At 41.2% G+C, this 13,985-nt stretch overlaps 1 protein-coding gene across 1 annotated transcript in view; it reads left to right on the top strand.

The window, feature by feature from the left end:
* The window catches only part of LOC306954514 (uncharacterized protein), a gene marked incomplete at both ends in the record, with an annotated part of 33,093 nt that extends 24,972 nt beyond the window's left edge, over window positions 1-8,121 (top strand). The window contains 3 exons of the mRNA XM_079545610.1: window positions 1,050-1,212; window positions 2,120-2,241; window positions 7,751-8,121. Coding sequence (XP_079401736.1) covers window positions 1,050-1,212; window positions 2,120-2,241; window positions 7,751-8,121 — 656 coding nt within the window. The remainder of the gene's footprint in view (window positions 1-1,049; window positions 1,213-2,119; window positions 2,242-7,750) is intronic.
* Between the last annotated feature and the right edge of the window lie 5,864 nt (window positions 8,122-13,985).

The raw sequence follows: 13,985 nt of genomic DNA, 5'->3' as shown, positions 1-13,985 counted from the left end.
TAAAAAGATATTTCCTTCTCAGACTTGAAGTCCAAAAACAAAACCTCACAGATTGTCCAAATGTGTATACTTCCTAATTTTCCTCTGAAATGTGAAAACGTAAACTTGTGTCCTTTAATATTGCTTCTTTAAAGACTTACCAATTCTTGATATTATTGCCACAAAGTTTCTCCTAGACATCCTTCTTTATCTGTCTTATAGGTTTATTAAAGCCTGCCTTTCTGGAGATTTTTAGTTTGTTCTTCTTTCTATCCTCGAGGTTTTAAATTTTTTATGGTCATTCTCCCCCAACCCACCTCCCACATGGTCATTCTCCACTGATTCTTTCTTTAGTATTAAATGCATAAATATTCCCTTCTGCTTGCTTTTTCCACTTTTTTTGCCACATAGTAAGAAATAAGTTTGTTTGTTTGTTTGTTTGTTTTTCCCTCAGTGAACACAATGGGAAAAAATTAAAACAAAACAAATAAATCCATTTCTAAAGCCCACTGCTGATTAGTATTTATCTCTTTCTTCCACTTCTCTTAGATGAACTCTATTCTTCTTTCTCTGTTCCTCACTGAATACTGTGAAGTAATAGAGTGCTACTTCATATGAGAGTGTACATCAATGCAGCAAGGACTGGAGATTAAACCAATAATTTTTTTATGTCAACAGACCTGATGAGATACCTTAATCCAGACTGAGATCCTCTGGAATTTCTGTAGTTGTCTAAGTCATGAGTTAATTCTCTAGACTTCTATACCCTGAAAAGCCACTGTGATATCTTGGGCAGCTTGGCACTTATTGTATAACAGCCTGAAGACTGTTCCCACCATTTACATCCCAACATAAGATGCCACACATTAAAGTGTAAAATAGAGAGTAATAAGTAATGAATTTATCTTTGAAGAATGGATCTTGCACTGTAGCCATTCTACCATTCTTTGGAATTTAGTGTGTTTGCATTAAAAGTATTTGAATAAGAAAGTTGTAAAATTTCTTGTTATGCATGCATAAGAAATGTCTCATGTATACATAAATATATGTATTTTTCCCTTCTATTATAGGTGGAAAAGGAATGGGAGGCTGGGAAGGAGGGATCCGTGTTCCAGGAATAGTTAGATGGCCAGGAGTGTTGCCTGCAGGCATAGTTATCAGCGAACCAACAAGCATTATGGACATTTTTCCAACAGTGGTTCACTTGGCTGGAGGAATAGTGCCTCAGGACAGGTACAAAAGAAGCTTCCTAAACCATGTTTGCTCTCCTTTCTTGTTTTAGATAGAAGCTGACTAAGTGTCACACATCTTAACACTCACAGGTTAAATCCTGTTAGTTGCTAAAAAAGAGAGTTCTCCAGCAATCTTTCTATTTAGCTTTCCGCATCTTATGTGATTATATGGAAAAAAAAGAGAAAGATAATATATGTTACCAAGGATACTAGCTAACTCAGTATTCTAATCATTGAAAAGACACTTAGTTAACTGGGATAATTCGGAGGACTTTAAAAAACAAACAAACATAAAAACCCACAACTGCTTTAGACTTAATTTTACTTAAGATGGGCCCTCTCCAAGCCTGGTTCTTTGTGAGCAGGGAATATGGAACAAATGCCCTGCACCTGGATGCCAGTAACGGAGAAGTATGTTCCGGGACTGTAAAAAAAACATAGAGCCTATGTTAGTCTTCTCTAAGAACAAGTGAAAGGCTGGGTGACTAAGCCATTCTGAGAAGGAGCATAAAAGCATAAAAGTGTTGCACAACTAAACCAACTGTTAGTCAACCAATTGTCACCATTTTGACAGCGCCTATCACTGATCTCAATTTCAGGGAACCAGAACCAGTGAACTTCCCTTCTCTACAGTTATCACTTAGCCCCAGGAAAATTACAGTGATGATAGCTTATTTCCCCAGGATGTGTGAAGTAGCTGCAATTGTACAAACTGCTAGTAACTACTAATCGCTGGCCACCACCCATCCAGACAATTAAAACTGTCAGACGTAATAAGCTGAACTGTAGTTTATTTTAGAAATGACATTTGAAATCCTAGTGCTTTATCTATGGAGAGTGAGTACTGATCACACTGCAGGCAGGGTGCAATTCCTGAACAGTCTGATGACCTCAGCCCTCTTCACCAGGGTAATCGACGGGCGCACCTTGCTGCCATTACTGCAGGGAACATTGCAGCACTCCGAGCATGAGTTCATGTTTCACTACTGTGGTGTGGCTTTGCATGCAGTACGGTGGCACCAGAAAGACAGTGAGTATAAACATTCCCCTGTAGCCTGTGGGAGATAATTCAATGACCTCTAATTTCCAACAGAGTAACGGGTGACAACATTTATACACATTTTGAGTAAGTTTATTGATTCAAGCACAGTTCTTTTGCAACGTGCAGAATGAGCATTGTTGGCTATCCTGCCTTGCCTAAGGTGACGCGTTTTGCTCCCTGAGTAGCATAACTTTAAGAATATTGATGTTGTTGCAGTATTTCTATTGCTTTTGATGTGTGTAAGGCCTGGACATAGTAGGCACAGTGGGACCTCTCAAGGGAAGAGCACAGGGACAATCACCTTCCTTTCCATGCCAGCCACCCCTGTTATTGATGCAGCACAGGATGCAGTTGGCCTTCCAGGCTACAAGCACGTACTACTGGCTCATGTTCAGCTTTTTGCCCACTTTCAAGTCCTTTTCCACAGGTATGCCCTCAATGGGTACTTCTCCAAGACTGTACACACATCTGGGATTGCCCTGATCCAAGTGCATCACCTTGCACTTGTTGAATCTCATTATGTTCTCATGGGCCCACTCCTCAAGTCTGTACAGATTCCTTGAGATTATATCTCTGCCTTTTATTATATCAGCTGTACCACTCAGTTCAGCATCATCAGCAAACTTGCTGAGAGTACATTTGATCCCACTGTCTACGTCTTTAATGAAGATGTTGAAGAACACTGGCCCACGATGGACCGCTGCAGGGCCCCCCTAGTCAGTGGCCTTCATGCAGCTGTTAACCACAACCCTCTGGCTGTGACCAACCAATTCTTTTTCCACTGACTAGTTCACCCTTCAAAGCCATATCTCTCCAATACAGAGATAAGAATATGGTGTGGGAACACATCAGTGAAAAAGACCCTTGTAGAATTCAAGAAGATGATATCAGTTGCCCTTCCTTTTTCCACTGATACTATCACTCCATCGTAGAAGGCCACCAGTTTGGGCAGGCATGACCTGCTGTGCTGGCTGTCTGGGATCACCTCCTTGTCTCCCACGTGCCTTCCAGCAGAACGTGTTCTGTGGTCTTCCCAGGCACAAAGGTGAGGCTCACAGGCCTGTAGTTCCTTGGGTCTTTCTTTCTTAAAAACAGGAGTGATGTTTCCCTTTTCCAGTAACCAGCGACTTCACCTGACAGCCATGACTTTTCAGATATGACAGAGAATGGCTTGGCAACCACATCAGCCAGTTCCTTCAGGGCCTTAGGGTCCATGATATCCATCCCCATAGATTTGTACAGATTCAGCCTCATGAAGCAGTCTCTGACTCCATCTGTTCTTACAGTGGGAGGGATTTTGCTCCTCCAACTGCCACCCAGAGGTTCAGGAATGTGCGAGGCAGGGAAGCCTGACTGCCAGTGAAGCCTGAGGCAAAGTACCCCAGTCTTCTCCAGCCTGTTGAGGACTGTCCTCTGTTCATCAGAGTTGGAGAAAATATAGAAAAGATAGAAAACAGTAAATACAACAGAATGCCTTAAATCCACTTCTTCCATGAAGTGGAGTGTCTTACATTATTCTAGGAAAGGGCTTCGTTTTTGTTTGTTGTCCCCATCCCTTCTTGGGAATTCTTACTATCTCTTTCCCAGTTATTAGACAAAACTGTTAGGAAAATTTCCTGTCTGGAGAAAAGAGAATAATTCTTAACAAGAACAACAAATAAAAGGACGAGACGGGGAAGGGAGAGGTTCTGCAGCTGCCTGTCTTCTGCTGCGTCGCTGAGGGCTGCGACCTGCGCAGCCTTGCAGTCCCAGCGGCCAAATCCTTCTTTGGCCGCTGCAGCTGAGCAGTTGGACGCGGTCACAGCTCGGTGATCCCGGCCTCAGCAGCTGAGGGGGCAGCGCCAAGGGGCTCCGTTATAGACTTGGCGCAACTGCTTCGGGCCGCCGCTGAGGGGAGCAGGAGCGGGAAGGCGCCGCCAGGGGGCAGCGCGGCACCGCCAACCGCCGTCACCGCCACAACTGCGCCGTGAGAGTCAGACGTCAAATAAACAGCTTAAACGGGGAGACAACTGAAATTTAACAACAATTCAATAGCCCTGCAGCGATGTTGCCGGCCTCGCTTTTCATTTTCAAGTTTGGCAGAGCCTGCCAAGTGAGCGTGGCCCCCCGCAGGCTTAGGCGTGGAGCTGCCCCAGGAACCGGAGTAGGGCTGTAAGAGCAGGAGGAGACGTCGAGAACAGCCACGGCGCAGAGACGATGGCTGTCCCTACACCTGCGGTAGCTTCAGTGCCAAAACGTTGGTTCTTGCACTCACTGAAACTGCACTTTGAGCTTCAAGCTCAGCCCATAGCTCCAGGCTTCAACCCATCTAATTTGTTAGCCCATAAACTTGTTAGCAGTACTGAAAACTGTGCAGGAGCTAGGAACTCCGATCTCCTGTGCCTCCAAATCCATCACAATTCATCAAGATCTCTTTTTAGTACACGTATATTCCATACAGAGGAAGCCTCATCTGGCTGCAGACTCCTCAAAAACCTCTGCTGGAGGAGTCACACTGCACTTTTCCAGTGAAATCTGAATGTGTGCACCACAGAGTTTGAAGAACTGCTTTTTGGGTTCAAGTACTGCTCTCCTCCCCTCCTTCTCACGTGTTGAGCTCCTTCTCACATCTTGTCCTCCTTGGATGTAATAAGGTTGATCTACACCAGAATTTTAGTTCAGACCAGAAGTATGCTTTTGAAGCAACCCATTCTGAGTATACCCACTCACCATGTTTTTATTTGCATCACAGAATGGTCTTAAGACTGTAACTTTAGTTGTAGAGGAAGCCAAAGTGTGAAACACTCATACTCCATACACTTGTACCACAAGCAGATGTTGAACAGACAGGACCAGAGAGTAAACCCCCAGAGAAGCACCCCCAAACAAGTACAGTGCGGAAGTCAAGTCATTAATACCGCTTTTGCTGTACAGATCAGTTTTTAATAGGTCACACTACTTGTAACGTAGATATGGAAACCACATCCAGACGTAAGGTGTATTTTATGTTCCCATGAAACACTAAAGTGCTGCTACAGCTGTCATTCATGCCTTTATGTCATTTATACCACTGAAACACAACTGCTGCTGGCTAGGTCACTGGAAACAATCAGGCATTCTGCATATGAAATTAAATACTACTGTTTGGCTCAACTTTCATCTGGGACAGGAATTCTGTTTCTTTGCACTGTGCTGATGAGCTTCTAATTTAAAATAATCTGATTTAATGCACAATATGAAGGTGATATACCTTTAAATGAGCGCAACTGAGAAAATTTAATGTCCATTCCCTTTTATTTACTGGACAGGCTGAATATGATGCCATTGTGTCTTGTCACCACAATCATAAATTAAGCACTCCACTAGAGCTGGAAGTGTTAAGCTAGAAGGGGCTTATTAGTGATAGTCCATTTCTTTCTGCTCATTAAGTTGATTGATTGTTACCAGATAGGCTTGAGAAATGTTTGGATTGAAGAAGCAGGTTTTCTTTCCCTTGGATATATTCTATTAACACACTGCCCTAAAATTCACACACATTCTTCAAATTCTGTCAGAGCTACTTCAGTAGCAAATTGCATTTCCCTTTGCTTCTTAGGAAGGGCCATACCCCCTGCTAGTTTCAGTGGTGCTGATTTCCACCACCTTTTATTTTATTTTTTATGACCCTCCATAACTCAGGTGTCTACTCAGCTCACCAATACAGGTTAATTACAATCAGCCTGATTGTATCCTTCCCAATGACCTAACAAGGACCTGGCTCTCTCCCGCTCTGCAACTTCAGTAATTCTTTGCAGCTGGGGAAAAAATGGATGATAAAAATGTGCAGAATGTGAACAGTTCTCCTCAGACACTACACTCCTGTCTCTGAATTACTGTGCAACATGTTATGAGGAATTCATCTCAATTATTAAAGAAAAACAGTGACTGTTTTTTTTTTCCTGAACAATAGTCACAAACTTCTCTACTGTAAGAATTCATACTTGTCCATCTCGTATTTATCTATTAAACAGTGATTTTAGCTATATTACAGGAGTACAGCTAATCTGGGAAATGCGCTTGGCATAAAGGTTACTTACTTAATTCCTTCTGTAAGTATCTGTGCTACCCAGCCAACAGACAGAAGACCCAAATCCCATACTTAGGAAACCCTGATATGACTGAGAATGCTTGCATTTTTGTCACAAGACAAAAATGTACTTTTATTCACAAGATAGGGAAAATTAGGTAGCCTTAGAACAGCAAAGCGTGCACCAAAAGCTAAGGAGCTAAGGAATACCTGTCCTCATTAAGCATCAGCAACAGTGAGCCAGTTTCCTTTATAAAATCAACCTTTGCATCCCTGCTCTCAATTTCAGCAAAATATAACTAAAATCTATCATTTCTAAATGTACTATGTAAAAACACTTCACAGGCACTGAGATATCATCCCTCTCAAAAATGCAGTAGAATAGCTTAGAAGGACCTGGAAAGCGTGCAGTAGAAATACGTAGCCAACGAGCAACAGAAGACATTCAGTTAAAAAATAATCTGAGATTTAATGTCTGTTGTTTGCTCCTCATCATCTTTTACATTGCTTTTTTTTTTTAATTTGATTGAACAAACATGTCCTAGCTGTAGTGATACGGCACAGCCAGAAGAATAAAACTACAGAATCCTGGTCACAGAGCTCAGCATAGGGGACAACAGACAGACAGGCTGAACCAAAATAGAAATGCCGTGTAGGCACAATGCAGATGTCAGCTAGCTGTGCTCAGTGGCTCCAAATATTGAAGTCCCTCTTTTATTCTCTGCCCATTTTCAGAGGCAGTATCTAATTGCTGTCTTTTTGCTGGGCACAGTTCTGCTTCATCTTGGAGTGAGTTCAGTATAGTGCTTCCTCAAGACAGTGAGAGGAATAAAGGGAAAAGAGGGCAGATGAAAGAAAATATCCCCTTGAACTGTATTTCCTTTGCCATTTTTTTGTTAACAGTTAAAGATCTGCACTTAAAATAAAAGCCCTAAAGTTGTAAACTGATTGCTCTCATTCTGTTCACTTGAAAACTATTTTCGAGATTTTGTTCTCATGGCCAGCCATTAATGCCATATTTAAAACATGCTTGAAAGTAGGCACAGGCATGTGGTGCATCAGTTTGTGTCCAGATGCTGTTCTTGGCTTGGATACAGAGAGCTAACAGAAGAACCAGCTACTCATACCTACATACAGAAACACATTTTCCATTTTGCCCAACAAAGAGGCATACACAGCTTTAAAGGAGCACAGGAAAGGGGCAGAGATTCTCTCTGCACTCAAAATGTTAGACCTAACCATCCATGAAGTGTAAATAGCCTTGCAAGTACCGACAGCCCAGGTGTGCCCATGAGTCATTCTGAATCCCTGCCAGCTCCCAGCATGTCTTTTTTTCTGTCTGTGACAACCACAATACATGCTCACAAATAACACAGACCTTGAACCAACTTCTCAGGGATCTCCCCAGTGCCTACTGCCATTAAGCTGTTCAATGTGCTTCTGTTGTAACAGGAGGTACCGTATGGAAAGCTCATTATGCTACTCCACTGTTCCAACCAGAAGACTCTGGAGCTTGCTTTGAAAGAGGAATTTGCCCATGTTTTGGAGATGGTGTAACCCATCACGACCCTCCACTGCTGTTTGATCTGTCACAGGATCCGTCAGAGGAAAATCCCCTAGCCATGGACACCGAGCCTTTCTTTGATTCTGTAATGAAGAGAATAGGAAAAGCTGTAGAAGAGCACCGTAAGACCCTGACCCCAGTCCCACAGCAGCTGTCTCCTTACAGTAATATGTGGAAGCCATGGTTGCAGCCATGCTGTGGCACATTTCCATTCTGTTGGTGTGACAAAGAAAGCGAGAAAGCCAATGACACACTTTAATACCAAAATCGAGTTAGTTTAAAAAAAAAAAAAAAAGTAGCAATTTTTACATCCACATGACTACAGTCATATAGAGATGGGGGACAAATTACACCAGAGTAATTGAAAGGGACATTCGTGATGCTTTTTGTTCAATCTAAGCCTGTAGTTTTAAGCTGTTTTTTTTTTAAGAAATGCTCCAAACACGCTCTGCTCATGTGAACTGCAAATTCTATGCCTCTAATGGATAGTTCTAGATCAAATGCACAGATAACTGAACCAAAGTGTCTTTCCTTACTGATTTCCAACTTTACAAAATTATGAATTACAAGGGATTAAACTTGAATTGCTGCTGTGTTGCAGGTAATACGCTTGTTAAGGCAACAGGTCTGTGCCCAAAAGGATCTCTCTTCAAGGTCTTATCCTTTTAATGAAAAGGCTGTTGTGTGCTTTACAGCACAGTTGTGCATTTAATTTGGAAACACACCAAAACACAGTGGCCTCTAAGAAATAAAAAACATTCTAGTTTATAGCAGTATTTTGCCTCATCTTTACATTTACTTATCTGCCATGTAAGAGTTTCTGGAGAAGAGGGGAAAAAAAAAAAACCAACAAACCAACGCTGATAAATGTGTTTTAAGAATTAGGTAGCTAAATTTACAATTCCAAATCCAGCATTTAGGCATCTAGCTATTCTGAAATGCTAAACCACTGCAATTCCAACTGACACACAGCTTCCATGTTAAATCAGCTCCCCTGTAGGAGCATTGAAAATCATCATCCAGCTGCCTGGACAAGATAGTCCCAAATTTCACAATCCCCGAGACCAATCTATCTGTAAGCTGCATGTCCCACTTCGGCATGAATGCTCCTGATTTTATGGGAGTGTTGAAATGCCCCCATTAGAAATGTGCTTTGTTTTGGAAGACAGTACTTTGGTTTCAGTAGGTGTTAAAAAATCCCCTGCACACACTAATCACTTCAGTGTACAGGTCACATTCTATGAGCCGAACAAGTGTCAGCACTCTGTATAGTCATTAGGGAAAGGTAGGGAATTAAAATATCTAATCCTCTCTTACTGCCCTCCGGTTAACTGCATTCATCTCTCAATATATAATCCTGACCAGGTTCTTGCAGGGGTTTTGTGTCAAATCCAATTTTTAGGCAGAGGTTGCTGCATTTTCCGGCTCAAAAAAAGAAGTAAATTGTGTGGCGGAGACTCAGATTCAAACCTCTAAACCTTCCTGAACACTGCGTCTTCATTCCTACTGCTTTGCTGAATGTCAGCAAGATTTCAAAGGCAGCACAGAAAGGTAAGAACAGCCCAGCTTCAGATAACGTTTCCTTAAATCTAGCGGCACTGCAGAACCAGACCAGTGCCACTCTGTTCAATACTAAGGTCACTCGAGTCATTTTTTTTTTTTTTTTATCTTGTAGAAAAAGGAGATAAGGCGACCAAGGCAGCACAGAACTGACAGGCTGATAAACCCAGAGTAGCGTGCAGCTCTCACAGGTCTTGAGCTGTCACAGCAGGTCCCAGCCCTTTCACCAGCCTCAGGACAAAACAGCATGCGTGTGCCTGAGATGAGATGCTTTCTGCAGTGCTTTCAAGCAAGCTCCTGACTTACATCCCCTGCATGGATGTCACCTGTGTGCTAAGTCACAATGTTCTTTTGTTCTAAACAGCACAGGTTGTGACCATGATGCACTACCAAACAGTCTCCAAACAAGCATTTCTTCATGTTATTTCCTGTTGGTATCTTTCCTCTAAAAGGACACCAAGGAAGTTATGCAGACATTGCTCTGCAAAAATCAAAAAGCTAATCTGACAGTGAACTGCTAGGACAGTTCAGTGGCAGGTTTGACAGAAGTATCTAAAAATACATTTGTTCTTACAGCTTGATAGCATTTAGATCTACATCAGCTTTGCTGAGAACCTGTCAAAAGACTTGACATTTTTCTGTGTCTGACAGGGGTTGAAACCAGAGCAGCTGTACTTCACTGGATTCATAACAAGAGAAAATACATAGCACAAAAGACCAGGCATTTTAAAGCTAGTCTGGCCGATTCTGGGATGGAGGAGAAATCTTGCTGCTAAGTGAGGAACAGAGCCAAAAGCTGTTTTCCAGAATCAAACCAGCCTGTCAATAACATCTACATTGCCAGTTAAGCATAAGCTTGTTCTCAGCTCACCCCAGCACCCTCCTTACCCTGCCTATCTGGTTATACACAGGAACATGCCCAGTCACAGGCTGGGCCAGGACTAATGGCAGGGGGTGTTCAAGCAGCAACATGTCATACAAGCATAGGGACACAGTGCTGTAGACAGACTGGGAAGCCCAGTGCATCCACAAAACCCCTGTGCACATCTCCAAGCACAGCATGAACATTTCTGACCCCAGGATAAAGGCAGGCTAGAACATGAGAAGAGGGGATTTGCATTGGCTTATATAGGAGGACATCCATCACTCAAGCCTGCTCTTTGTTTCACAATAGAGGCATGGTAAATTATTACCAGAATTAGAAACAGGTCAATTATTCTGTTCCCTGCAGATCCTAGCCGCAGACGTTACAAAGCACACTTGCATCTGAGTAACACTGAAAAATACTCAGTTACCTAGGTTTTATTTAAAAACAATCTATAATGACCTTCTGAACATAAATAAACATCATGGTGTCTCCCTTGCTTTGTCATGGCTTCTCCCTTTGTAGAAGGAAGAAGTGCTACATAAACTCACCTAATAGGCAACGATGAGACAAGTGACAAATCACCAAGGCTGTGTTAACCTCAGGCGAATGCACCTACATATAGTTAACTACAGACTCTGAGCAGAGGGAAGCAACATTTTAAGTGTTCTTATTGAAAGAGCTGTGGCTGAACTGTACAAACGTTTGACATTCCTGCTGCATGAAGCTGGCTTCTATCTAAATAGTTTGATCATTATTAAATGACATTTGGAATCTCTACACTAGTCTGACTCAACAAAGTAACTGTTGAGCCTCACAACAGTGAGACAATAAGCTTCTAAAGTAACTCACTTCAAATTCAAATACCTCAAACATGCCAATTTGCTCTCTGGTGCAACCCAGAGGAATTGCCAGAGCAAAAATCACCAGATCCCATCATCTGAGAGTGCAAAATAATTGTGTAACAGATAAGCTGAGAAAAGCAATTTCAGCTCAAACTTTATCCAGCTTGAATTTTGTGGGGGGGGACTCATTTACAAAAGTGAGGGAAAGGAAGAAGTGGAATAAAAATACTTGTGCTTGTGATTCTGAATGACCTTGGCTGGAGGAACAGGCTGAAAGACCTGTTCTGCCATGTGTCTATAAGCCAAAAGCTACTGAAACAATTCAAGGAAGTTATAAAATGAAATACAGACACCCACCCACCACAAGCAATCACTTTTGTTCCATATATTTAATAATATGAGTAGGCTTTGAAAAATCATAGGTCTTTAAGCCTAAAATAAATAATCACCTGTTTCTGATATATGTCTAAGGAGAACCATCTACATGTATCATGGCTCAGAAGCGTGTATAGTCCCATAAAAAGGAACAAACACATCACCAAGCAGTTCATGTTCTGTCATTCCCGGGTGGGAAAATAAATAAAAATTTTAAAATAACCACAAATCAAAATCTGACTCTCTTGGAATTACATAATTTCCCTGTTTTCTGACAGTCCTAATAACAGCCAAAGCAAAGGTAAGGATAAGGCTTGCAACTCTGCTTCCCCCCCCCCCCCCCCCGCTGTATTCATAGTATTATATATCACTGTAATTAAACTCTTTAATTACCTTTGCTGTAGCTCTTACAAGTGGGAAGTTCATACCAGGAGGTAACACACTGCTTAGGTGTTGTCCTTCTAACTTTTGTTACCAAAAAACTTATTTATGAGCCAGCCAGCCAGCTCTGGATGAACAGAATTTCAACTGAAGCACTTTGTTAGCCATACACTGAAAATGCAAGGTAATTCAATGACAAATATTAACTGACATTTATTTCTATAGGCTAACTAAAATGCCAAGCAGTCAATTCTTATTTCAGGGCCGATTTAAAAATCATGAAATCGCAGAAACAGAACTCTACAGTGATTAAAACTATGGGGAAAAAAGCTAACAAGTACATAAAACATTTATTATAGACTGTGCTAAATACTCTCACGCAATGATAATATCATTAGAGGTATAAATTAAGACAACAGGCCCATCTCACGTTATTTTCAAAATCATATGAATCAGAACAGTTTAGCTCAGCAAAACAACACAATTTATTAAGGAATAAATAGACAGACTTGTGGAGATTTTCAGGAGCATGCAGATGTATAAAGCCACCTGCTAGTAGGCCAGTCTCATATTCATGGGCAGAAAAAAATCACTGCAGAGAAATAAATGTGTGGTTTTTTTTCTCCAAATATCAGCCTTACAAGACGTAACTCATGCGAGCTGACTGAGCCAGAGTGACAAAGAAATCTCTTCTTTTCCAAAAGAACAACCAAGTGGAAATGTCCTCACTAGACACTTTGAAGTAAGCAGGGACATTACAAGAATAACCACCTCCTTTTCCAGTAGGCTTGGAAAGTGCATCAACCCACTCGTCTAAGATTTTCAAGAATTCTCCTTGTGGCTCACCCACACTATCTCCTGTTTATTATACAAAGAGCACTCAATAATTTTGCAAATAAAACTACCTTCTAAGTCTTTCTGTAAATAATTAAGACCAGGACAGAAGAAGAGAGAATAAGCATATTTTGATTTTAACTCAACCTGTTTACTTTAAGTCTCCCACACTATACCACATCAGAGTTTGGCCTTTCAAAGCCCTTACAGCTACTTCTTGGGTCATCAGGGCCTGGACAAATTCTTCTTTAGGAACCAGTGGCAGCGCCAGAAAGTTTGTTTTTTTTTTAATTGCTTTACCCTAGAAGTACCTGAGGCTACCCACAATTTAATGTGTAAGAAATTTTGGGGGAGGTTTAGTTTGAACGTGATTTCCAAGTCATGTTTTGACTTCGCCATGATCCACAGAGTTTGTAACGTGCTGCCTGTAAAGCTCTCCAAACCTGCTTGTGGCCCCACAGTTGTAAAATGATGTCCACAAAGATCAAAGGGAGCTGCTCAAAGTACAGCACATGCAAATTCTGGATAAACTGAAAAGTTTGTCCCTTCTCACTCTCTGGAGGCATTACAGTGCAAGAATCCACTAAGATACAACATTATTTGTAAATGATTTCTTGAATGAAGACAATGCACAAAAAACTTCGGCAGTTTTTAAGCACAGTTATATTTTTCTGGGAAACTGCAACTCAGCTACTTTGGTACTTATTCAAGAAAGATTGTAATGCTTCTATTACATATGTCTGTAGAATTGTAATCTGCATCTCCTATTTCTCCTCAGCCAGTGGTACGAATGTCTGACAAGCAATTTAATAAAATGAAAAAAAACCCAAACCATTAAGGTAACCAATCAGTCACAAATAGCACACCCTGGCACAATATAATCTGTAACCATGCATCATTCGATGAGCACAACTTCATACGACCTTTCCATTTCCACTTCTACTTTATTTCCATGACATTATTCTGCTACATTTCTTTGCAAAACATTGCATAATCCACACACGGTACCATTCTACATCTTAACACTTTCCAATGCATTCCATAACAGCTCCTTTTACTACAGTCATATGTCTACTTTAAAACTTTTCAATTGTAGATTTCACGTTAGTAATTTTTTCCCATAATCTATATTAATGTATGCAGTAAGATCTAGTAGTTATTGCAGAATTATAGCTGCATGAAACATGAGTTCACATGGTCACCTACTGTTGTATACAGTTTTCAGGAACTGTTTGAATTGTACTAGCAATAATTCTTAGAAAA

This window comes from Tetrao urogallus, assembly GCF_951394365.1.
Source record: "Tetrao urogallus genome assembly, chromosome: 1".
Taxonomy (NCBI): domain Eukaryota; kingdom Metazoa; phylum Chordata; class Aves; order Galliformes; family Phasianidae; genus Tetrao; species Tetrao urogallus.
This window is presented reverse-complemented; position numbering and strand designations above follow the sequence as displayed.